Here is a 23,601-nt window from a genome sequence, read left to right as displayed (position 1 = left end):
ATGGTCTTCGACAATTAAACCATCATACCCGGATCAAAGATCGACGGCGTATGGTCTTCGACAATTAAACCATCATACCCGGATCAAAGATCGACGGCGTATGGTCTTCGACACCTGCTGAAAAATCCCTTACATTTCTCTCCATCTCTCTCTCTCTTTTTTCTCTTCTTTTTTTTTATATATAATATTATATAAATATAATATTATATATATTTTTAATGTTATATTATTATCATAATATTATACAATATACATATATTATATCATATAAATTATATTATATATATATAAATATATTATAATATGATTTGTATATAATATATAGTATATCATATAATATATAGATAATATATTATATAGTAATATGTAGATAGAAGGAGGATCGGGAGGATCGGGAGAAGCAAATCCCGATCGGGCTAGGACAGAGATCGGAGACGGGTAGGCTCACGCACGGGGTATTCGTCGGCGGCGGGATCACGGCGGAAGTCTGGCCGGCGGCGTGTCAGAGGTTGGGCTCGGCCGGAGCAGATAAGCAGATCAAGTGGACTTAAGGCACGGTGGCTTTGACGGCTGGAGTCGGATATGGAGGTGGCGAACCAGCGGGAGTTTGGCAGGAAAGGTTATGGTCGGCCGGCGACTTCAGCGGGTGCAGGTTGGTGGTGGATTCGGCCGGAGATGCGGGTGTAGGCCGGTGAGAATCGGCTAGGGCACGAGTTCAGACACTAAGGCAAGCGGCTTGAATCCTCGAGAACAAGAGGTATGTCGTCGGAACTTCCTGCCTGTAATTCTCTTGTCGTTTTGAGAGCGTAGATGTGTGTGTCTGTGAACCGAATGAGAGGTTTTTATGTCGTGAGGGGGCAGTTACAGGAGCGATCGTGGAACCGTCTGTGATGTCGGTGGGGAAGTCGGTGGTTTTGCCGGCAGTTACAGTCAACAGATGCAAGAGGAAGGTTGATTGAAATATTATGAAGAAAAAAACTTGGATGTGAAATGAACTAACAAAACTATTGAGATGTTAATTATCTGACATTTAAACTTGATTGAGTTGCAAACTTGTAATGAAAGATTCAAAGGGTTGACAGCAACTCAGCAAGTGATTGGGATGAGTACTTAGAGCGGGTTTGATATGTAATTACATTTCTTATTGGCCAACTCAAAATTATCAAGAGTTATATATGCTCTTTGACTTGTGTAAAAAGCACCCAATTGACTTATTTCAGATGTAAAATGTGTTATCCTTAGGAAGCTTAGGACTACCAGAAAGCATATGATGGAAATCCATTCCCTTCAAATGGATTCTAGATGCATGGTTGTCTAGATGACAGACTAATTGATCTGCCATGGACTTCAGAATTAGTAAGATGAAATTAATGCTTTGTGAATAAATACTCAGTCAAAGTAAGGTTACCCATTTCATATTATGATATTTTCCAACTTATGTGGTTGCTACTCCTATTTTAAATGCTTGCACTTCTTAAATATTTCCCATCATAATTGAATAATGCTAAATCATACCTTATAATAGAGGCATAATGATGATGATGAGCATTATGTTGTAAGCCTAATGCATCCCGTAGCCATTTAGCTGAAATGATTGCCTATTCTTAAAATGTTGTCTTTATTTCTTTAGTTTGTGTGTAGCTTTAACACTATTGTACAAATATCATCCCCAAATGATCTTAAGAGCATCAAAATTTAGAGTTTAACAATTTAATGATTTCTCTTGCTATAATCAATATTGCTCATAAAAGGGCGGCCTTCCAAGTACCAAGTTAGGAAAGTAGATGTATTAGATTTGACTTATGTTAAGAAAGGTAGAGTTAGACCTAAAATGACTTGGTTAGAAAATATTATAAATGGCCTTTCTTTATTAGATTTAGATGAACATTTGACTCTTAACAGAGCACAACGGAGAAAAAGAATTTATGTATCCGACCCCACATAGTGGGATAAAAGGCTTGTTGTTGTTGTAGAAATGTTAATTCATGTTTATGCATGACATTTTCCATCCTAAAAATGTTGAAGGTGATACTTGATTTTTCTTTCATATTTAATTAACGATTTTATGGCATCAAGTGCTGATAGAATGTTTATGAGTTTGAACTTTGATATGTCACCAAAAATCACCTTTATCGAGTACGAATCTTGGGGCATATTAAAATTATAACTTACAAAATTAAATTCATGACCATCCAAACTCTAATTTTAGCAACTTTATAGTCAAATTGAATATCTCGAGAAGACGAACCCAATGATACTAAAATCGGGTCAATCTGAGCCCAAATGGGTCCAAATCCAGGGATCAAAGCATATTTAAAACATTAAAACCATTAATTGGACAACCAAATGATATCCAAATATACATGATTATAGTTGAATTGAGCGGCTCGACAACACGAATCCAAAGAGCTCAAGATCTCTCAATTACGACATCATTAAGGTACTTAAATGTCGAGCAAATGATTTATGATTGAGGGAATCAATATGAGCCGTCTGATAAAGCACTCCGAATTTGTCATAGATTTTCTTCATATTTACAAAGTATGTCTCTATCAAAACTAATAATAGACCCCCACTCTCTATATGAGAGTGATTTTTTTGCTAGAAATTTGAGAGAGCTATGAGGCTTCTAAAGTTGTATCGTTGGTAAACTCCAATCGATGGACCACCATCAAACTTTAGCCTGGTCGCCAACCTCTGCCAACCCTCTACCTGCTGACCACCATCGGGCCTTTAACCAACAGTCGACCACCCTCGGACCTCCGCTCATCTGTCGAACCTTTGCCTGACCATTGATCGCCGACAGACCTCCGCCAAGCTGCTGGACCTTTGTCTGGCCATCGACCGCCGCAGGACCTCTGTTCAATATCCGACTGTCGCTTGACCTCCGCCGACCACCGACCGACGCTGGACCTAAGCCCGGTCGCTTGACAATCGTGGGATCTCCACTGGCCATCAACCTCTGTTGGATCTTCTTCCATCCGCTGCTACCATACTTCCAACCTCAATCGTCCGACCACGGTCATTATAAACTCTCGACTACCTACACGAAGTTTGACCGATTCTCCAAACTATTGTACTTTCACCGTCTCTAAGTTAAGGGATAAGTTAACCTTTGTAACTCACTCAAGTTATGTAGAATCTTCTCATATGGGCAAGGCTTCATTGCTTTTCCTTTTTTGGGTTTTCCACAAAGATTTTTTTGTGTTCCCTTGCTCTATCAACTATTTGTTTGTGCTGCATATTCATGTATCGTTAAGACAAAAAACTCTCATGTATCGTTAAGACAAAAAACTCTCACTCTACCGATGCGAATTTATCAGTCCGCAATAAACTTATGACACTATTCATATATATATGTGATGTGTGTTGTGGATAAGCTGTTAGGTAATTAGAATAGCATTAAGGCGGACTTAACAATTGCATTAACTTTTTGCTTGATTCCCTAGAGACTTTTTTAAGATTTTTATTTTCTTCAAACTATACATGTAGGACCTTTTTAAGGCTTTTTTGAGGTGAACGAAACAGAAACCCAGTTTTAAAACCTTTGTTTGGATTTTCAAAGTAATAGCATATAGAGGAGGATGCTTAACATTTTGACTTAGTAGATATTGCCTTCTTTGTATATGAGCATTCATTTTCTGCTTTACCTTTCCTGCAGATTTTTGACATCTCTATGTCGGACTTAGAAAAAACGCATTGAAAGTAGAGAAAATGAGCCTACGGAGGAAGCTTCAAGTGTGGAAGATGGGAATCGTCAACTACTTAGATGCACTGAAACTGCAAGAAAAACTTTGTTCTGATAGGAAAACTAATAAAATTCCAGACACAATTCTATCTCTTCAACATCCTCCAACATATACTCTTGGAAAGCGACGAACATATCATAATCTACTGGTTCCTGAAGCTGAACTTAAAACCATTGGCGCTGAGCTTCATTATACTGAGAGGGGTGGCGACATAACTTTTCATGGTCCAAGACAAGCTGTAATATATCCCATAATCTCTCTCAGGGATATAGGATTAGGCGCACGTAAGTACGTTGAAACTCTTGAATTAGCTATGATTGAATTGGCTTCTTTGTATGGTGTAAAGGCTCGACCAGGAATGAAGGGTGAGACTGGAGTGTGGGTAGGAGATAAGAAAATTGGTGCTGTAGGTGTGAAGATATCGTTGGGGATTACCTGCCATGGATTAGCCTTTAATATTGATCCAGATTTGAACTACTTTAAGCATATTGTGCCCTGTGGAATTGTAGATAAAGGGGTGACTTCCTTGAGAAGGGAGACAAGATTGGATCTTCCAGCTGATGAAGTAATTCAGGAGGAACTGGTTCAGTGCTTGGCACGGTTGCTTCAATATGGTGCAGTCCAGTGGGAGACAAGATGATTCATATTTGTTAGAAAGTATTGAAATAAGATGACACTCAGTTGTTGAGTTGATGAGATTTTGGCTTGAATCTGCAATATTTAGGCACGAAATTACAGTATTCATGTAGCTTATTATAGAACAAAATTTATAAATCTGGGACAGACTGAGCTTTGCTTCAGAAACCAACATGAATGTCATTTTCTTCATATAATATCACTTTTTCTTGCTTTCTATTATATGACTTAAGATTCTTTTTTGAGACAGCCTTCCTATTATTTTTTAGTTTACAAATGTTTAATTTTTTAAAAAAATTATATTAAAAAATTATGTTAAGAAGCAGTAATAAAACCGTACGACTTTTTCGCTACTTTCAAAAGCAACTTTCTATTACAAAATTTTTTTGTACTAAAAAGTTGATCTAGGCTTCGTTTGGAGCGATTTTTTCTATTGCTTCTTAAAACGGCTTTTTAGTTTAAAAATTAAAATATTTATACAAGAAACACTATTTTAAGAAGCAGTAAGAAATTATCACAAATAAAGCCTTAAATAGTAATAAAAGTCATCCCAAACGAAGCCTAAGATTCATCCTTTTCACCCTTTTATAATGGATAAATTCTACTTTTACTGTTGTTTAAACTTAGCATCAAAGGGGGATTATGTCATCACATCTTTCAAGTATGAGTTCCTCAAGGTTGAAAACGAGTAATCAAGCCTAACTTTGAATTCCTTTGATCCACACTTCATAAGGAAGACAATTCAGCTAAAAAACAATACTTCTAATTCCTCCAGTTATTCAGGTGCAATTGCAAATACCAAACCAGCATTAAAACAATCAAGTAATACAATGGCAACACAGATAGATAGCTGCTTCAGCTAAAAGACTAATTCCAAAATAACAAAATAGCAATGTAGTTACTAATATATTTGGAAACATAAAAAAAGGATCAAAATCCATGATTCACAAACCAACAAGTTTTCTATTCAAGTGCCCCTCAATGGTATGATGATCTTCACCATCATGGTCATGAAAAATATAAGTTAGAATTCCAACCAGGCACAGCACCGAACCTACTAGAAGCTTATCATAACGCTCCACCCAGTGAAACTTTATCTGGCTGGCCCCATAAAATGAAAGAGCTACCAGAGAGGTCATTACAGTAATTGTGCTGCAAATTCAGTAATGAGCAAACAAAGTATAAGCTTACCAGTGTCTAAAAGGAGAGAAAGTAGACCACATAAACTTCGAAAAAGACGGGTTTGGAAAAAAAATCATATAGATTTTGTTTGGGGCGGTTTTCTTAATGCTTCTTAAAGCAATTTTTTAGTGTAAAAATTAAAAATTTTGTACAAAAAAGCTGCTTTAAGAAACAACAAGAAAGTCGTCCCAAATGAAGCCATAGTTGTAACATATAAAGCGCAAGAAGCAACATAAACTTTACAGAGAAGGCATTTTGATTTTAGACTATCGGGAAATATAGTTTAGTTCTTCAGAGGGGGTGCAAGTCTGGTTGTTGTTTTGCCAAATAAACATCAGGCTTCCAGCGTAGCATTTATAAATTTTATAATAAATGATCTCCAGCCTGACTATATTTATAAATATCTGTTTTGCAAGTAACATTTATAAGTTTTCATAGATTATGCTTCCCAAGAACATGTAATTGCATCACGTTATAAAGTTTATACTGGCTATGAACTAATTCAGCTCAGATGAACCACTTAATCAATAAAATTTATGATCGAAGAAGCCTCCAAATTTCTCCAAGCTTCCAGATTTCAACAGTCTCTTCTGAAATATCATTAAAAAACAATCCAACATTTACAACCAGCAGCTCTCTATGATGCATTGGCACGGACACGATGAAATAGACACGACACGGACACGAACACGAGACAACTATCATTTAAAATATAGAACATGGGTACGGTGTAGACATGCATTATAATTTTTAAATAGTATATAGAAATTAATATATCATATTAGAAATGAGTCATTGAGGAACATAACAGTAAAATAATAAATGCCACCAACTTAGCATGCAATAAGGCATACAACACTTCAAATATCACAAAAATTAGTGAGCAAATTATATTTAAAAAATAAAATTTTATGTGCTTGTAACAATGTTGCTTATTATGCATTTAGGCACACAATTATTGAGAGATTTAGTATCATTGTTTATGCAAGCTTCAAGGTAAGTCATGCATAGATTACTAAAGTTAGCAAACAAAATTAAAACAAATTTTTGAAAGGGTTCAAAACCATACTATTAAACATAAACTTTAACATTAAAATGATAGAGAATAATAGTCCAATTGTTTAGAGTTTAACATTACAATGATTCATGAAAAAAGATAATGCTAATATCATAAAAAAATTCATGAAAATTGACTTAAAGTTTTTCAAACAAATCGATATAAAAAATATTATGTTTTGATGAAGATGGTTCCACAAGAACACGCAAACTCACGTAAACGAAAAAGACGAAGACGCAGGGACAAATTTTACCTTGAGAAGATGGTTCCACAAGAAGACGAAGATGCAAACTCTGTCGACATCTCATGCTTGCGTAACCGAAGAATCCGTCTGTCATTCGGCTCGCCTGCTCGCGTAAACCACGAAGACGCAAACACTTGTTGCTGCCCGCGGAAACAAAGACGTAAAACTCGCCTGCTAGCGTAAATGAAAACCTCGCTTGCAGACTCGAATACGAAAGGATACGGGATAAAACCTAACGTGTGGTCCAACTTGTTAAAAGATTTTTTTTTTTTAATTAAATGTTATTGAAATTTAATATTATTTTAATCAAACACATTTCGACCATGTTTGACACATGTCCCTGCCATGTTGAACGCGTGTCCGTGTCTGACAAGTGTCCGACTGATGGGGACATCAGCTCGTGGAAGGTTTGTCAGAGGCGTGGCCGCCGATCTACGGCCACTATTGAGTCTTTATATTTCTGAGTCATTTATACATTTTATTATTTATGTATTTTCTATTTTTCTAGGTGTCATTATATTGTTCCGTTTGTACCCATTTAATTGGAATTGTCGTATGTAAGCCCAAAGGGCAAGTTGGTCTTTTCTTTTTGAGTCCATTGTACTTGGCTATATATAGCCCCTTGCTTATTATTTTTAATTAATGAATGATATTATGAAAATTTTCCTGCAATCCTGTGTTTGTGTGAGAGCGTGAGAGCTTTGGAGAGAATTCCCTAGGGAGAGACGTCGGATCACACACCAATCTTGGAGACGGTCGGGTTCGTGGTTTTCTTTGTTGTTTTTCTTTCATCCTTTCTCCCTCCCCTCCATTATTCATCTTCTCGCATCCCAATCCTCCATTAGCCACCAACCAACACCTTATCCAATCCTAGCCCTCAATTTTTCCCCTTCACCCCACCGGCCACCTCACCCGACCTCCCCATACCGCCGGCCATAATCCCATAGCCGACGACCACCTCCCCACCCCCTTACCCCTTGAGGTTTCCTAACTAGGTTGAAGACTACCTTGGAAATTAATTGAAATTCAAATTCAATCAAATTTGAATTCAAAATCTTTCCTAATTTAAGTCATCTATTTTAGGTAAGTTTTAATTCATATCTATTTTGAAATTCAAATTTAATTTGGATTTGATCAAATACTTTTCTAAAGCCTAAAACCAAATTAGGAGACCATAAATCCCCCATTAATTGCCTCCCTTAACCCTCATTGCTGCCGGCCCCTATAGGGACTAATTAGGAGTTATTTCCTATTTCCCCAACCTCTTCTATTGGAAGCAATTTCAAACCCCCTCACCTCTCTTGACCGAAACTTTCCCAAATCCCCAAGCTCTAAATTATTTCCTAAAACCATAGATTGGAATTAGGAAATAAGATCCCCCCAATCCCTCTCAATCCCGCCGGCCTCCTCTCTCCCAACAGCCTCTCCCCTCCCTCTCTCAAATCACCTCTCTACCTTTAATTCCCCATTGGACTTGAGACCATAACTCTTCCTCCTTCAAGCCCCTTTCCTCTAAAAACAGAAAACTAAAATTCTGATGCAGGACTACGTAAATGGAATGATTATGAGTTCATTTGGATATTGCACAACTCGTGATTAGAACAATACTAGAATAAGATTACTAGTAATTTAAAGCGATGAATAAAAACAAGTAGGAGTTATCTGCTTAGGCTAAATCACATGGTGAGAGCTTTGAAAACTTCAAGATAAATAAGAAAACAATATGAGAGAGGGAGGAGAGGCGGTTGGGAGGGAGGAGGTGGCGGGATTGAGAGGAAGTGGGGAATTTTATTTCCTAATTCCAATTTCTGGTTTTAGGAAATAATTTAGAGCTTAGGGCTTGGGAAAATTTCGGTCAAGAGGAAATATGGGGAGTTTGAAATATTTCCAAAAGAGAGGACTAGCTTAAGGAAATAATTGATTGGGCATTGATGGGCCAAGGGAGGGGGGGGCTGGCGGCATTATCATGGAGATAGGGATTTGGGTGCCATGTGTACAAGCTTGCCTAAAATAATTTTGAACTTAGGAAAGTATTTAATTAACTCTATCTCAATTTGAATTCAAATATTGTTAAGTTTAGAAACTTTCCTAAAATAGATAGACTAATTTAGAAAAGATTTTAAAATTCAAAATGTTTGAATTTGAATCTCAAATCAGCTCCGAATTTTGTTAATCCAAATAGGCAAGTAGATTAAGGGGGAAGAGGGGTCGGTGGCAAGGTGATGGGGCCGGCGGCAATGGGCACGGGTGGGGATTTTGGTCGGGTGTGGTTAGGAGGTAAGAGAAAAGGGTTCGGCTAGGTGCGTGGGTTTAGTGGCTTTGTGAATTAGGATTGAAGGATGAAGAAAGAAAAGGGTATGAGGATGGAAATCACGAACCCGGCTTACCTAGGTTGGTGGGTATTGCACGATCCTTCCTCTCCTAGGAAGCTCTCTCCATTAGAACTCTCAAGCTCTCTCAACTCTCATGCAAGAAGAAATTTTAATAAGCAATCATTCATTACTTGAAACAATAAGCAAAGGATTATATATAGCCAAGTACAATGGACTCAAAGACTAAAAGACTCAATTGCCCTTTGGGCTCATACACGACACATCCCATCAAAGGGGTACAAACGGGAAGACCAAAAATAACAATAAGCAAATAACACATACATAAATAATGAAATAACAAAAGGACTAAAAAATACAATGACTCGATCATGGCCGTAGATCAGCGACCACGTCTCTGATAAACCTTCCACGATCTGATGTCCCCATCAAATTCCTCTCAGATTTCTGGGTTAAACCTGAAACTATTTCAGATTTTTGGAAGGAACTATTTCAGATTTTGAAGGACACTTGGAGCTTGCTTCCTCTCCACTTGCAAGAGAAACTTCTTTCTCTTTGCTACCACTCGAGAGGCGTATCAAGTGCTAAGGAGATTTTACCTTCAATCATCCATGAATGGCGGATCCGGCAACTGATTACGACATAACTTGGGACAAAGACGGCTTCACCGACATCCTATGATCAACCTTCTTCGACGTAAACCCGAGGATTGACCACACCGTCGAAGACTACTTGGAGCGAATTCTAGATACTTTGGTGAAAGCTATTGACGAGCACTTCGAAGGCATTGAGTGGAGGATCTTCACCACTCGACGAAGGTTTCTCTTCCTCTCTGCATCTTATATCTTTTAGTCTAACTTCTCTTGGCTTGATTACAGTCACGGCGGACCCCTCTTCATTGCTCATGCTAAAGCTTAGTAAACGTAGGGCTTGAGTGCACCTTTATGCTTCCTAATTCTCGTTGTTAGACTAGGGATTTCTTTGACCACTACTATTTGGCATTATATTATTTTCTGAATTTATTTTGACGGTTCCAAATCTCTTGCTACACAATTTAGCCTAAGTGGGTGTGACCCCTTATGGGTTTTGACTTGTCGTTTTAACTGCTAGAAGTTTTGTTCTTAATAATTCTAATCAAGAGTTGTGCTAAATCTAAATGAATTAAAACATTTCATACTTAGTTCTACATCACCGGCATTGCATACCTTAAGAAATTGAAGCGTCAGTGCATTATAGAAGCTATAATTAGCCATGCTAACAAATTTAATTTTATAGAGGCAAAATTAAGGAGTATATAAAAAAAGCTGTTCCAAGATGACCTTTAATGATATTCTTTAGAAAAAAAAAAAGTGTTAGGATATTCTAATACAATTTGTATTATGGTGAGTTTAAAAATTATTGGGTTTGTTTTAAGATTAGTGCTCTATATGAAGAGTTTGTTTTAAAATTCATTGGATTTGTAAAGATCTTCAAACATATTTTGTTACAGATTATATCATGATATCCTGTTACTTTCTATGTTCTTTCAATATATTACAATTTTTTTTCTGTTCAGATTATTAATTGATAAAATGATACAAAAAACATCACCATCATCATCATCATCATCATTAGCTTTATACTAACTATTTGGGGTTAGCTTACAAATCCTCATTTTTTATTCATCCTTGATATATGATGCATGAGGTGTTTAAGCTAATTTTTTGCAAAAATGTTTTGAGCAACTTCTATCGATGTTATCTTTGGTCAACCCTTCTTTCTAATTCTCTAGTATTCATTTTATCCACCTGTTGGAAGAGTGCACTTTCTACTTATTGATGCATATATCAGCATCATCTAAGTCTATTTTAAACTAGTTTATCTTCAATCGATATCCCAACCCTTCCTCTAACTTAATCCTAATTCTTCCACCATTCATCTTAAGATTAAGATCTATATAACATTACCAACTTAACTGTAAATTAATGAAATTTATTATACTTCAAATAAACTAAAGTTATGGTTAGTCTTTCAATAATCTCATAACTTCACGGATTTAAAATTTAATTTTTCAACTTAAGCGTCAACTACCAGAACAATAACTTAGGAATCAAATTTCTATTTTTTGAGGAATATGAGTGCCAAAGTACGAACCGAAGCATATTTCAATGAATAAATTATATAAGATCATGTTAAAATTAAGATAATGGAGTACCTAAAGAGAAGCACAATAACAGCAAGCACCATCATAGAGGATGAGTTTCCCACAGTAAGAAACACAGGAAGCGTTGTTGCACAAGGAGACAATGCAGGTACAAGAACAAGCCCAGCCACAGCCATTTTCTCCATAGGATGGTTGTGGGAGTGGCTATGACCACCCTTTCCAAATACAAATGCCAAGACATAACTACCTCCAAGAAGTATGAGCAGCAGAGAAGCAAGGCTATGAACAGTCTCCTCGCCAGCAATGGTGTTGGCCATTGTGACAGCAGTTATGCCAAGAAGTGATGTGGAAATGACATGCAAGACTGCTCCAAATGCAGCTATAACATGTTAAAAAAAATTATGAGCTTCTCAGTAAATAATGGTTGCAGAATGAATGGTACTTCTTAATCCGAGTAAGAATCTATCAATATAGATAACCAAATTATATTATAAATTAAAATATAGTGAACAAAACCTAGAAAAGAACAACATAATTCAGTAAATAATCACTTAACCAAAGAAGAAAATAAACAGAATAGTGTCAGCTAAAAATCAAACCTAGTTGTTGATATCAAAGAAACCATCTAACGGGACAAAACTAACATTTAAAATGTATGCTCAATATCAAGCACAAGAAATTGCACTAAGACCTGCATAAGTACATTGGACGGTGAAAAAGGATACGTCTAAATTATGCCTGCATAAACCAATTTCCAACCAAACCACAGATGAAGAGGACCAGCTTGAGTGCCTTCACATGTCTGTGTACAGGTTTGCTACTATAGCAATTTGACTACAGACTAAATGTTGATACAGGAGATACATCAAAACAATACCTAGGAGCATGTAGCAAAATAAACCCCACATTAAAAAAAAAATACAAGCTCCCATATGAAATAACTTAGGTTTCGTTTGGGACTACTTTCTTACTGCTTCTTAAACCAGCTTTCTTGTACAAAATTTTTAATTTTTATACTAAAAAACTGCTTTAAGAAGCATTAAAAAAGCCGCCCCAAACAAAGCCTTAATCTAACATATAGATGTTGTGACGGCAAATATCAGCATTATCAAACAGTAGCTCTATTTGTTAAAATAACAATAGCATTGGCTGTGAAAAAAGGGCAACATCAGCCAGCCTTTAAAAGAACTCGAATCCTGACACAAGCTCATGCCTCGGTTTTTCTATTCTTATAGCATACTTAGAAGACCATGCCAGCTTCGACTAGACCAAATTCTCTCTTCTCTACCGAATCGAGATTTGCTAAACAATATTAGAATCATGCTATATTGATCTCAATAAGAGCTACAAATCATTTAATAGAAATAATAATAATAAAAAACTTGCAGCAGCACACGGAAGAAAAAGGCAAGGGCATCAAATACTTGGTTTTTGATCATGCAGAAATCACAAACTTCAAGTCGCCAATTCCAGGTTCTACTGACAGATCAGTTTAGTGAAAATTTTAAAATCTTTGCGGTGCTCAGATACCAATCCGATCCAGTACAGCGAACTACTTGTCTTCCATATATAAAATAATTTTAAAAAAAAGCAGCTAGATGCGGAAGACTCACTGACGAGGAGAGTTTTTGCTAGGGTCCATTTCTGCGCTCGCCCGACAATGGAGAAGGGTAGCCAGTGCGTGGGAATGAAGGAATGAAGCAGGGAAACTGTAGCAATTCCTCCAATCTTAGATAGATCCTCCGGATTAATAGCCTCCATTGCTATACGCTACTCCAGATCCACAGATCGATGAGCGAGGAACCACAGATCTTCAGGAAAGTAAGACCGCTGAGATCTAATTCCCGCGCATCATAACTGCTAATCTGCTGCTTTAATTCGTTAGAAATATGAGATTTTCTATGGGGTAAAAAAAAAAACAAAAAGAAGAGGACGGAGGGCGGAACTGAGAAGAAGCGGAAAAATGGGACTGCGCTTTTCCCTCAGCGTGCTTTAGGAACCACCTGATTTACGCGTCATAATTCTCTCCGAATGCAAATTTCTGAGAATATAGGTAAATATGGTTACATTTAATTGGAGAAAATTTTAATAATAGAATTTCTAATAAAAAATAAAAAAGAATGAATTATAAAAAATCATAGATGACATATAATAAGAAAAAATATATAAAAAAATTGCATCATGTATTTCATTTTTATTAGAGCCTGTTCAGGTCATTTTCTAATGTCAAGCCAGTTTTGAGAATTGTCCAAATTGAAGTAAGATGATAATTTGTCTGTCGCAGATTTGTAAAATTTGGAAATTTTTTGAATTTTCTGATTAAATTTATATTTCTGTTACAAAAAAAAAATGAGGATAATTTTGCATTGATAAAACTTTTACTGTGTAACTTTCTATATATTTTAAAGACACCAGTCATGAACATTTAGAGATTTTCTAAAAAAAATTGCACTCGGTATTTTGAAATGTGCCCCTTTTTATTTGTTTAAAACATTTATTGGAATATGAAAATAAGGATGTAGTACAATTAAAGTCTTAAAATAGTATATTCTTTTATCTATCATTATAGCACTTTGTGAAATTTTGAAATGAGCTCATTTGTATTTTATTTACGACATTGCAATGAATTATATGCTTATTTAATTAAATGATGTGACTTTGAGGAGCTCTAGAAGTGAATGGTGGAAGGTTTAATGACTAATTTTTATTGCTCTATCTATAACTATGCATTGTAGTTATATATGCATTTTTATGATAAATAAAAAGAGGATTTTTGTAGATGAGTTTCTTCTTAGTACTTTAAATATTATTAATAGCTTTGTTCTTATTGTTATAAGTTTAAAATTTTGAATGAAGATTCTTAAAAAATTCTTAAAACTTAGACAAAACAAACATCTTATTCTCAAATAATTATCATCTTCTTCAACTGTGAGAAAGGAAAATTTTTTGTATCTTCAAATATATAATGAATTTTCCATATAGGCCAGGCTCCGTGATTTTCCCTTTATGAATTTTTCATGTACAAATTTTCTATTCTCACTACTAAAAGTGTTGAATTTTTAAAAACATAAAACACTCTCCTTAAGTTTTCTATCACAACAATAACAAAATATTTTTATTTATAATAATACACATCAAAAAATTTAATTGTTTACAAGATTATCAATTTGAATTCTCAATTATTTATTAAACCATCTAATACATTGATAGAAATAATTAAGATAATTAATTTTTAATTGAATTATAAAGGTCTAATTTGAGTTAAAAATGCTTAAACATTAAAGTTTCATGTGCTTCAATAATTTCCCTCATGTGATTTTTTGTATTTCTATGCCAACATAGAAAATAGAATGTAGAATGAATGTATTAGAGAAAAATTAATCATTATTTTTAATTTTTTTTAATAATATTGTTATTTATTACGTCATCCGGTTCGACCCCGGTTCGACCGGTCGAACCGGTCGAACCGTGAACCTCTCCTTCCTCCGGTTCGTTGTCCGGTCCGGTTCTGAAAACCTTGATCATTATAGCACTTTGTGAAATTTTGAAATGAGCTCATTTGTATTTTATTTATTGCGTTGCAATGAATTATATTCTTATTTAATTCAATGACGTGATTTTGAGGAGCTATAGAAGTGAATGGTGGAAGTTCTGTTCTGATGCTAAATGTACATTTTGATACCCAATGCTATATTATGTGCCAAGGGTACATTCTAATGTTATAGGCACATTTTGTTATAAGAATCTCTAATTTTGTTTATCAAGAGGCATAAGGAGTTAGAATCTTTGGATTCTGCCTGAGATAGGGTGGGTGGCATTAGGGGCCAAAAGTTTTTAAAATTATGTCTGATATGGAGTATTAATTAATTAATTTATTTCTCAGCATTATTATTTAAATTTCTGATGACTATAGTTACAATTATGCTCAACAATATGATGCATTATGTTTCATTAAAATTAAAATAATTTAATATTGGAATTATTTGGAAGTTTAGATTGAAAAAAATGTTATCTACTATGTTGTGCTAGCTTATTATGATCCCACCTTTTTTCAGGATCTAATAGTGAGAAAGGGTTTGATGTGTAGTAGTTTCAAAATATGATCTTGGTCTATAAGGTATTTCTTCATTTGAATTTTTCTACAGTCATGACTAATTTTTATATTGCTATGTGTAGCTATGCATTGTAGTTATATATGCATTTTTATGATAAATAAAAAGAGGATTTTTGTAGATGAGATTCTTCTTAGTACTTTAAATATTATTAGTAGCTTTGTTTTTATTGTTATAAGCAACGTTTTGAAAACCGGACCGAACAACGGATCGGAAGAAGGAGAGGTTCATGATTTAACCGGTTGAACCGGAGTCAAACCGGATGACGTAATAAATAATAATATTATTAAAAATTATAAAATGAATGAAAAAATATACTAATCAAATGGCTAATAGAGACAAACAAACTGCTTTATATACTAATCAAAAGCTTGGGCTTACTAGTCTTTATATTAAATTAAACAATAACTATGTAGTGTATATGCTCTGTTTGTAAAGCTTGGGCTTACAAGTAAAATAAACAGTAACCCAAGACAAAAAAACTCAACAGATTAACTATGCATTCATAAGAAAAAAAAAAAAAAAAAAATCTTTTCACTCATAAGTCATAACAGTAATGAAATTAAGAAAAAGCGTAGTTGGAATGTTAGGGCTGAGGAAGATACCTAATTTTCTATGAATCGATGCCTGAAATGAATCTTTGACAGCTTCACCTGTGGATCTGTTGAAGAAAAACTCCCGGTTAGCATTATAAGTTTATACCCTGCTGCATGCACTCATATATTCAGGAGTTTGCTGTCAATCCAGTAGAGGATTTATCAAAGAAATTTTTGGTTTTCAGTTTGCACAGGTAAGAATAAAACACAGGTTCAATTCAACGCATACAATCTCCTCACCTTGCAATGATTCAAGCACCGATGAAGGAGGAGGTGCAGCGAGCCAGTGACGATTAAGAACTGGAGGAGGCCGTTCAGTTCGTCAATGATCCAAGCACAGATGGAGTAGCTGCAGCGACGAATGGGGGCACAAGGAAGAAAATCGGAGACGGCGACTTCGAGAGTTACGGGGAGATAGAAAATGAAAGGGCTAGGTTAACCTTTTACTTTTACATGTTTTACTATACTTAAAATACCGCATTATTTAAATCAGACGGTGAAAATCGCGTGTAACCTTAAGTAGCAGGTTCTCTCCCGGTTTCCGGTTCGCCGGTTTTGCGGTCCAACCGTCGGTCGAACCGGTTCAACTCCGGTTCTTTGATTACCCGATTTCATTAGACAACCGAACCGGCCGGCCGGTCGGGTACCGATTCAACCGGTTTAACCAGCCGGTCCGGTCCGGTTTTCAAAACGTTGGTTATAAGTTTAAAATTTTGAATGAAGATTCTTAAAAAATTCTTAAAACTTAGATAAAACAGACATCTTATTGTCAAATAATTATCATCTTCTTCAACTATGAGGAAGGGAAAATTTTTGTATTTTCAAATATATAATGAATTTTCCATACAGGCCAGGCTCCGTGATTTTCCCTTTCTGAATTTTTTATGTACAAATTTTCTATTCTCACTACTAAAAGTGCTGAATTTTTAAACAATGGTGAAACATAAAACACTCTCCTTAAGTTTTCTATCACAACAATAACAAAATATTTTTATTTATAATAATACACATAAAAAAGTTTAATTGTTTACAAGATTATCAATTTGAATTCTCAATTATTTATTAAACCATCTAATACATTGATAGAAATAATTAAAATTAAAAAAAAATTTATATTAAAAACAGCTTCATAAAATAATAAGAAAATTTTCCCAAATGAAACCGAATAATTAATAATGAAGAACCAAACATATATAAGAATAAAAAAGAGAGACTACTTCAAATCGTCTTTCTACTCTCGGCAACATTTCTTCAGAATAAGAATCTAAATGATCATGTTGTTGCATGCCAGTTTTTGGCTTCAATCCTGCAAATAAGGGTTAAAAGTTAACACAATAATTTAGCTATTAGAATTTAGGAACTATTTAGTACTTGAATTAACACAAATGAAAGATAATTTTCAGCTATAATAAATCATGGCCAAATTCTGCTGATCTTCCCCACTTTGCAATCGCGAGAGAGGATAAAAATGAAGCATTCTCCTTCAGTAAAATCTTAAATTTTTACTATTTCAGTCTAGCAGCTATGTCTGGCATTGGATTTCAATTTGTTGTGAACAAAAAGAAAATACACCTGGAGGTTGCTACAGGCGGTTGGAATCTACTTCAAACGAGAAAAAACTATATGCAGAAGTGTATAACATTAGGCTATACTGTTAATTGCTAAAAACGCTTACTTTTGAAGAGTAATTTGAAGGTTTCTTGTAACCAGATGAAGACTTCGTTTTGGACAATTTTTTGCTACTTCATAAAACTGTTTTTTAGTACAAAAAATTCTAATTCAATACATTAATGTACTAGAAAGTCATTTTAAAAAGCAACAAAGAAGCTGTCCCAAATGAAGTTGAAATCTGCTCAAGTTCAGAAAAAGAGAAATGTAATGGTTGAAGCTTCTTACCTCAAGAACTCTGCTCCAAATGCTGAGCTCCAATCATTGACCGGCAACCACTTTCAATGTCAGCAGCTTTCTGGGCTGCGTTCCGATAATTAAAATAGATAAACTGAATAAGAATCTAGAAACGTGGTCAAGTGTCTAACATCCATACAAGTCCAAGCGAGCAGAAAAGGTAGCATGCACGCTGGTCTACAATGGAGTATGCATATATGTCATCATCATTAATGTTGTCATTATCATCATCTTTTGCTTAACTACAACTATTTTGGGGTCCTGTCACTAATCGGCTATCTGGTTTAGTTATTTGAAATGCAATGTGAAGTAAACTCAAGCAAGGTAAATGGATCAATTTTGCTACATTTATATTACTTTTTGTAATGAAATGAACTTATATTGAATAATAATTTCAGCAATTTTACCCATTAATAAACTGTTCCATCCGGTCCACACGAGACCAGCGCAAGCGAAACAGAGGCGAAGTTCCGCCACTCCTGTCCGCGCAGAACTAGCCACCGATTCCAGAAAAGCTGTTTAGAAAAGATTTTTTAGGGAGTTTGGAGGGAAATTTGAATGTAGGGACTGTTTAGAGATGTTCTTTTGGATTGTATTCATTAAATAGTTTGTTTTCCTAGGGTTAGGGCATCTTGAATTTGGCTGAAATTTGAGATCTCTTAGGTTTCTTTTGTGCTCTAGCGGCGTCTAGAGATTTGGGAGAGATAGATCCGTCTCTCGAATAGAGGATCAGTTGTATCTTGTTATTTTCTGCCATTAGTTTGTGTTCTTGCAATAAACTTCATGTTTTTCTTTGATTTTTTGTTAGATTTGAGGAAATTTCTCGTTGTTTTTCGAAATTGATAGGATTTACCTGAAATCTTAAAGTGTTTCTTATCATAAACATGAAAAAATTTAAGTTTACCAACAAGTGCTTTACATAAACAGTCACCATGGTATCTACACATGCACCAATATATACTATGTGTGCAGTTGAATGAATAATTAGCTCATGCTGTATTTCTCATATCATGTCTAAGCATCACTAGCTGTTAATAGGAAGAACGAAAAAGGATACAAAAGCATCAAGGAGCACGCATCCGCCAGCATCAACTAGCCACGGAAGGTTGGGTTTGATTTTGGACCATTCTAAGCTGTTTACAAGTAATACTGAATAGACAAAATTTGAGAAAATTAGTTTGAATGCAAGAACTTCAATGATGAAAGAAATCATACAATATCAGATACCTCCCAACATATGTTGAATTTCCCACAAGAGCGAATATAAACATAAAGAGACTTAACCCCTGAAAACAAAATAATTGATCAAAACAGCCTAAAGAATAAACAAGTCATATTTATTTAAAAAAAATCTCACTTAGGCTTTGTTTGAGACTGCTTTCTTATTGCTTCTTAAAACAGCTTCCTAGTAGAAAAATTAAAATTTTTGTATCAGGATGCTACTTTTAAGAAGCAGAAAGAATGCCGTCCCAAACGAAGCCTTAATCTTGTTGTTATACTGCAGTAAAGTCAAGATATTTCAATAAACAATAAATCCAAATGAGACTGTGCAACACAAGACCAAGAAATGCGGAATTATGCAAGAACTGAAAGGAGTTGCTTGTGGCAACTGAATGTATCTTCTGATCTCAAAATTACAAAGAGCGTAATCAGTTGCTGCTAGATGGTCACTGAGAAAAAGACGAGGGAGGAAGAAACACTTGCCTCGACATTTCCTCGTTTAATCTGCAAAACATCAGAAGTCAAGAATTCGTGAGTCATACAATCCCACAAATTTTACTTCAGAGATATAAATTTGAAAGGATTCTGACAACTAACTTGAAGGCTTCACAAAATCCTTAAATAACCAGATTCCCCGTATAAATTTATCTTCAATCAGTTCCACTTAACCGATTCTACAACCCCAAAGGATAAAAGAAAACTACGAGACAAAAAACAGTTTATCAGGTGTCATAATCTCACATTCAACCAGATTTGAGGAAGTCTGCCACCCATTTAAATGCCTGCCATTGCCCAGCCTAAAAAACTTCCTATTCCACCGCTTCCAACATGTTCGCCATGAAATGATTCCAATGCCTCGTGCTGTGGGAGAAAACATAACAATCAAATATCCATCTCTACTATAATGTGTGAAGAAAATGAGATAAAGAAACAAAAATGGGTACAATATTTCGATCAATTGATTCCATAGCAAAAAATTTGTTACATAGGCTTCGTTTGGGACGGCTTTTTTCCTGCTTCTTAAAGCAACTTTTTAATACAAAAGTTAAAATTTTTATACTAAAAAACTGTTTTAAGAAGCAGCAAAAAAGCCATCCCAAATGAAGCCATAATCTCAATTTATGCTAACCTGCAAAAGCTTTCTACCAACTGGAATCAGGTTTGCATCAAATACACCATTCACCGGAAGTTGTAGAACATATAATCCAACAAAAGAAGCAGCTGAAGAGACCTGAGAATTATAAAAGTAAACAAAAGAAACAAAAAACTCCCAATACCTAACTACTAAGTAAATGACCAGCAAGAGCGCACTACACAACGCGTGTTTTTAATGCCCAAAGGTCTTGCAGCATGTGAAGAAGACAGACTGCCAAGCAAGGGTACTAATGATGAGTCCCCGTCTTCAGTGAGAAGAGGCATTTCACTTGATGTTCTGCATGGATGTTGAATATTTGCAGCACATGAGCCTATAGTAGACATTGGACTTGTTGATAAAGATCTCGCTGACCTTAAAAAGTTTGTAACAATCATTAGAACAGATTAGTGAGATTCGCAGGTGCTAGCTAGTTTAATTGATAAATATTTTAGAAGCTATTGTCAAGATTCTAAAATTGAATCTCTCTTACAAAAAATTTGAATGAATCCAAAGCAAATGCTAGAAATGGAGGCGTCAAATGGATGGATCTAAGTGTCGTGAACAACTAGTAGGGAAGATAAGGGAGTGAGATGCTGCTGCTTGGAGTGGTTTGGAGGATCCGTCCGGTCAGGCCGTGTGTTTGATCAGAAGTCACTATTGTGAGGGCCGGTCGGCTGTATGAATGGGACAGGGCTTGGAGAGATTGACTGCTACAGGCTTGGATGCATTCGTGTGTGGCTGGGGGAGGAAACGGGTGTAAATTGACGGTTTGGTCGAACGGGTTATGAGCTGGTCGATCAAGAGCTGCAGGAGTTTAATCGGAGGTGAAGGTTTTGGCCGGCTGCAGGATTTGTGAACGGGAGTGTGAGGAAGAAGGAAAACAAGACGTTCTTTTTTTGTTCGTGGCAAAGCGAAATGTCATCTGGCTTGTTTTAACGATGAGGCACTGCATTCAAACAAGGTAACCTGCGATCAAGGTGACTTATTTACGCGAGGAGACTTCAGCAGCCGGGATTTATGGGATTTAGACAGCATTTAGAGCAGAATATCCGAGGTAAGAATTAAATTTGAGTTGATTTTGATTTGCAATTTCATTGTCAATTTCACCTTTTTTTGTGTTTTTGCATATAGGGGTCAACAAATATGAATATACATAACCAATGCAATCAAATAAAACGCATATACATAACCAAGGCACTTACATTTACACCCAAAGCTAGTCATTTTCCAGTTTTTCTAATTAGAAACAGCATAGATTTAATAACATTAAGATTTTGTAATAGCACCTGCTGCTTTAAATATGTACACAAACTGTATTAAATACGCCAAATATGTCTAAATTTTCCATTATGTTTGACGTTCAGGTAAAAAAAATTGTTTAATAATGAACTAATACAGTTCAATAAATACATTGCTAATGTGTAAAGCAGTGAGAAAAAACTAAAGTGTTAGAGATAAAGAGAAAAAGTGGTAAAACACAATGAGTAGCTTCAAGGTTGGTTGACAGTTTCTTGCCATAGTTCTTGTCAACAGAGGCACTGTTGACTTCATAGAAATATAAATCTAAATATTTTTTTCCAACTAGAAGTTAAATTGTAGAGAAATGTCATTTCAACTAATTACAGTTACTAATACTATCGAAATTTTATAAATTTTTTTCGAGAAAATCACTATCAATATCAACGTGTTCAGAATTTCAAAAAACATTTTCATTATCAAACTTTTGTGTGAGAGTCTAAGCATGATCTATGGTAGCAACAATACTTATGAACATCAAATTAAGCTTATCTTCAAGTTTGGAATCAATATCACAATATATAATTTTTTTAGTATTTGACATAACCTACAAAAAAAATTCAGTTTAAAGAACTAAAATGTATAATATGAATGTTAAAAGAGCCAAATATATGAACATTAATAAAATAAATATTCACCTCTAATTTTTCTTTCTGCCATTGATTAGATGCATCAATGATTTTTCTTTTAGTATCTCAACCCAATCCAATAGACACACGCTTAAGTTCCTTTTATAATTTCTAAACTTTCTTTAATTATTCTCATTTATTTTTTAGCTGAACTTTATTATATTCTTTTCGAGTTTTATTAGAATTTTTTTTTATTAAATTTGTCCAACCTTATTTATTTAAGTGTATAAACAGTTGATTGTCAAGTTCAATATTTCTCAAACATAAATTTTTTAGTTTACCCATTTAATATCTCAATTTTTTTATTTATACTTGAGAGAGATTGAACTTGGCAATCAACCGACTACACACTTCAATAAAGAGATTTGAACAAATTTAATAAAAAATTTTTCTAATAAAACTCGAAGAAAATATGATAAAGTTCAGCTAAAAATTAAATTGGACCAATGAAAAGAGTTTGGAAATTATAAAAGGAACTAAAGCATGGGTCTACTAAATTGGGTTGGGATACTAGAAGAAAAATTATTGATGCATTTCATTAATGATAGAAAGAAAAATTAGAGGAGAATATTGATTTTATACATGTTCATATATTTGGCTCTTTCAATCTTTATATTATATATTTTAGTTTTATAAATTAAATTTTTCTTTATATATTGTGTTAAATGCTAAAAAAAATTAGATATTGTGGCATTAATCCCGAACTTGAAGATAAGCTTGATTTGATGTTCATAAATGTTATTGCTAATGTAGATAATGCTTGAACTCCCAACCAAAGACTTGATCACGAAAATATTTTTAGAAATTTTGAACAGCTTTTTTATCACGAAAATATCAAGAGACTCCCAACCAAAGACTTGATAACAAAGAAAATATTCATGGATTAAAATTTCTTTTACTATCCAAATAAATGGCAGCTTACTTCACGTAGAAGATTAATACTAATTATGCCAATGAAAAATAATTGATTTTGAGCCTTAAACTATAATGTACATATAATACATTTTTAACTCAAATACCTTGATTGTTCAATCAGCTTGTTAACCTTCAGCAATCTGCTGACATTGTAAACTCGAAGAAAACAAATAAGCTAATAGATTTTAAATAATTCAAATATAAAAAATATATTTTAATGAAATTGAAGTTGCTAAATTTTGAAAAAAAAATTGATTTTCCAATGATTAATTTAAAGTAAAGTATACTCAATTTTTTATTAATATCTTTTTTCAAATTCTTTACAAAATTTGTTCATTGGTTAAAGTACAAGTTATTAATTGACCGCCTGAACAATTAGGCATCCAATCATTATTATAAAAAGCTATCAAATCTAAATTTGAAATTCTAAAGCAGAAATATTTCAATCAGT

At 34.6% G+C, this 23,601-nt stretch overlaps 3 protein-coding genes across 10 annotated transcripts in view; 1 reads left to right on the top strand and 2 right to left on the bottom strand.

Annotated features, from left to right (window-relative positions):
• Positions 1–4,604, top strand: part of LOC110111088 (octanoyltransferase LIP2, mitochondrial) — an 11,036-nt gene extending 6,432 nt beyond the window's left edge. For all 4 annotated transcript variants that reach the window (XM_020842792.2, XM_020842794.2, XM_020842793.2 and 1 more), the window contains one exon: positions 3,662–4,604. In XM_020842792.2, coding sequence (XP_020698451.1) covers positions 3,715–4,389 — 675 coding nt within the window. In that variant the 5' untranslated portion in view covers positions 3,662–3,714 and the 3' untranslated portion in view covers positions 4,390–4,604. The remainder of the gene's footprint in view (positions 1–3,661) is intronic.
• Positions 4,605–5,132: 528 nt separating this feature from the next.
• Positions 5,133–16,120, bottom strand: LOC114578322. 3 transcript variants are annotated; one of them, XM_020842790.2, is made up of 5 exons: positions 16,059–16,110; positions 13,288–13,382; positions 12,955–13,206; positions 11,393–11,720; positions 5,133–5,537 (listed from the first exon to the last, which is right to left on the bottom strand). In XM_020842790.2, exons 3-5 carry the CDS (start codon positions 13,100–13,102, stop codon positions 5,330–5,332), a joined length of 684 nt encoding a protein of 227 aa, XP_020698449.1. In that variant the 5' UTR covers positions 13,103–13,206; positions 13,288–13,382; positions 16,059–16,110; the 3' UTR covers positions 5,133–5,329. The 3 variants fall into 3 exon arrangements, with proteins under 3 accessions (XP_020698449.1, XP_028557071.1, XP_028557072.1); XM_028701238.1 differs by having other exon boundaries at positions 12,955–13,382; positions 16,059–16,120; XM_028701239.1 differs by lacking the exons at positions 13,288–13,382; positions 16,059–16,110 and having other exon boundaries at positions 12,959–13,142.
• Positions 16,121–16,168: 48 nt separating this feature from the next.
• On the bottom strand, positions 16,169–21,846 carry LOC110111087. 3 transcript variants are annotated; one of them, XR_003703246.1, is made up of 8 exons: positions 20,487–21,846; positions 20,305–20,406; positions 19,773–20,036; positions 19,182–19,679; positions 19,012–19,103; positions 17,946–18,060; positions 17,725–17,801; positions 17,404–17,621 (listed from the first exon to the last, which is right to left on the bottom strand). XR_003703246.1 is itself a non-coding variant. In XM_028701240.1 (3 exons), exons 1-3 carry the CDS (start codon positions 20,703–20,705, stop codon positions 19,950–19,952), a joined length of 408 nt encoding a protein of 135 aa, XP_028557073.1. In that variant the 5' UTR covers positions 20,706–21,846; the 3' UTR covers positions 19,787–19,949. The 3 variants fall into 3 exon arrangements, 1 of the variants encoding a protein (XP_028557073.1); XR_003703245.1 differs by lacking the exons at positions 17,404–17,621; positions 17,725–17,801 and adding an exon at positions 16,169–17,355; XM_028701240.1 differs by lacking the exons at positions 17,404–17,621; positions 17,725–17,801; positions 17,946–18,060; positions 19,012–19,103; positions 19,182–19,679 and having other exon boundaries at positions 19,787–20,036.
• Positions 21,847–23,601: the final 1,755 nt, after the last annotated feature.

Source organism: Dendrobium catenatum, unplaced genomic scaffold (genome assembly GCF_001605985.2).
Source record: "Dendrobium catenatum unplaced genomic scaffold, ASM160598v2 fragScaff_scaffold_1655, whole genome shotgun sequence".
Classification (NCBI taxonomy): Eukaryota; Viridiplantae; Streptophyta; class Magnoliopsida; order Asparagales; family Orchidaceae; genus Dendrobium; species Dendrobium catenatum.
The sequence above is the reverse complement of the archived record's forward strand: the minus strand, read 5'-3'. Positions and strand labels throughout refer to the sequence as shown.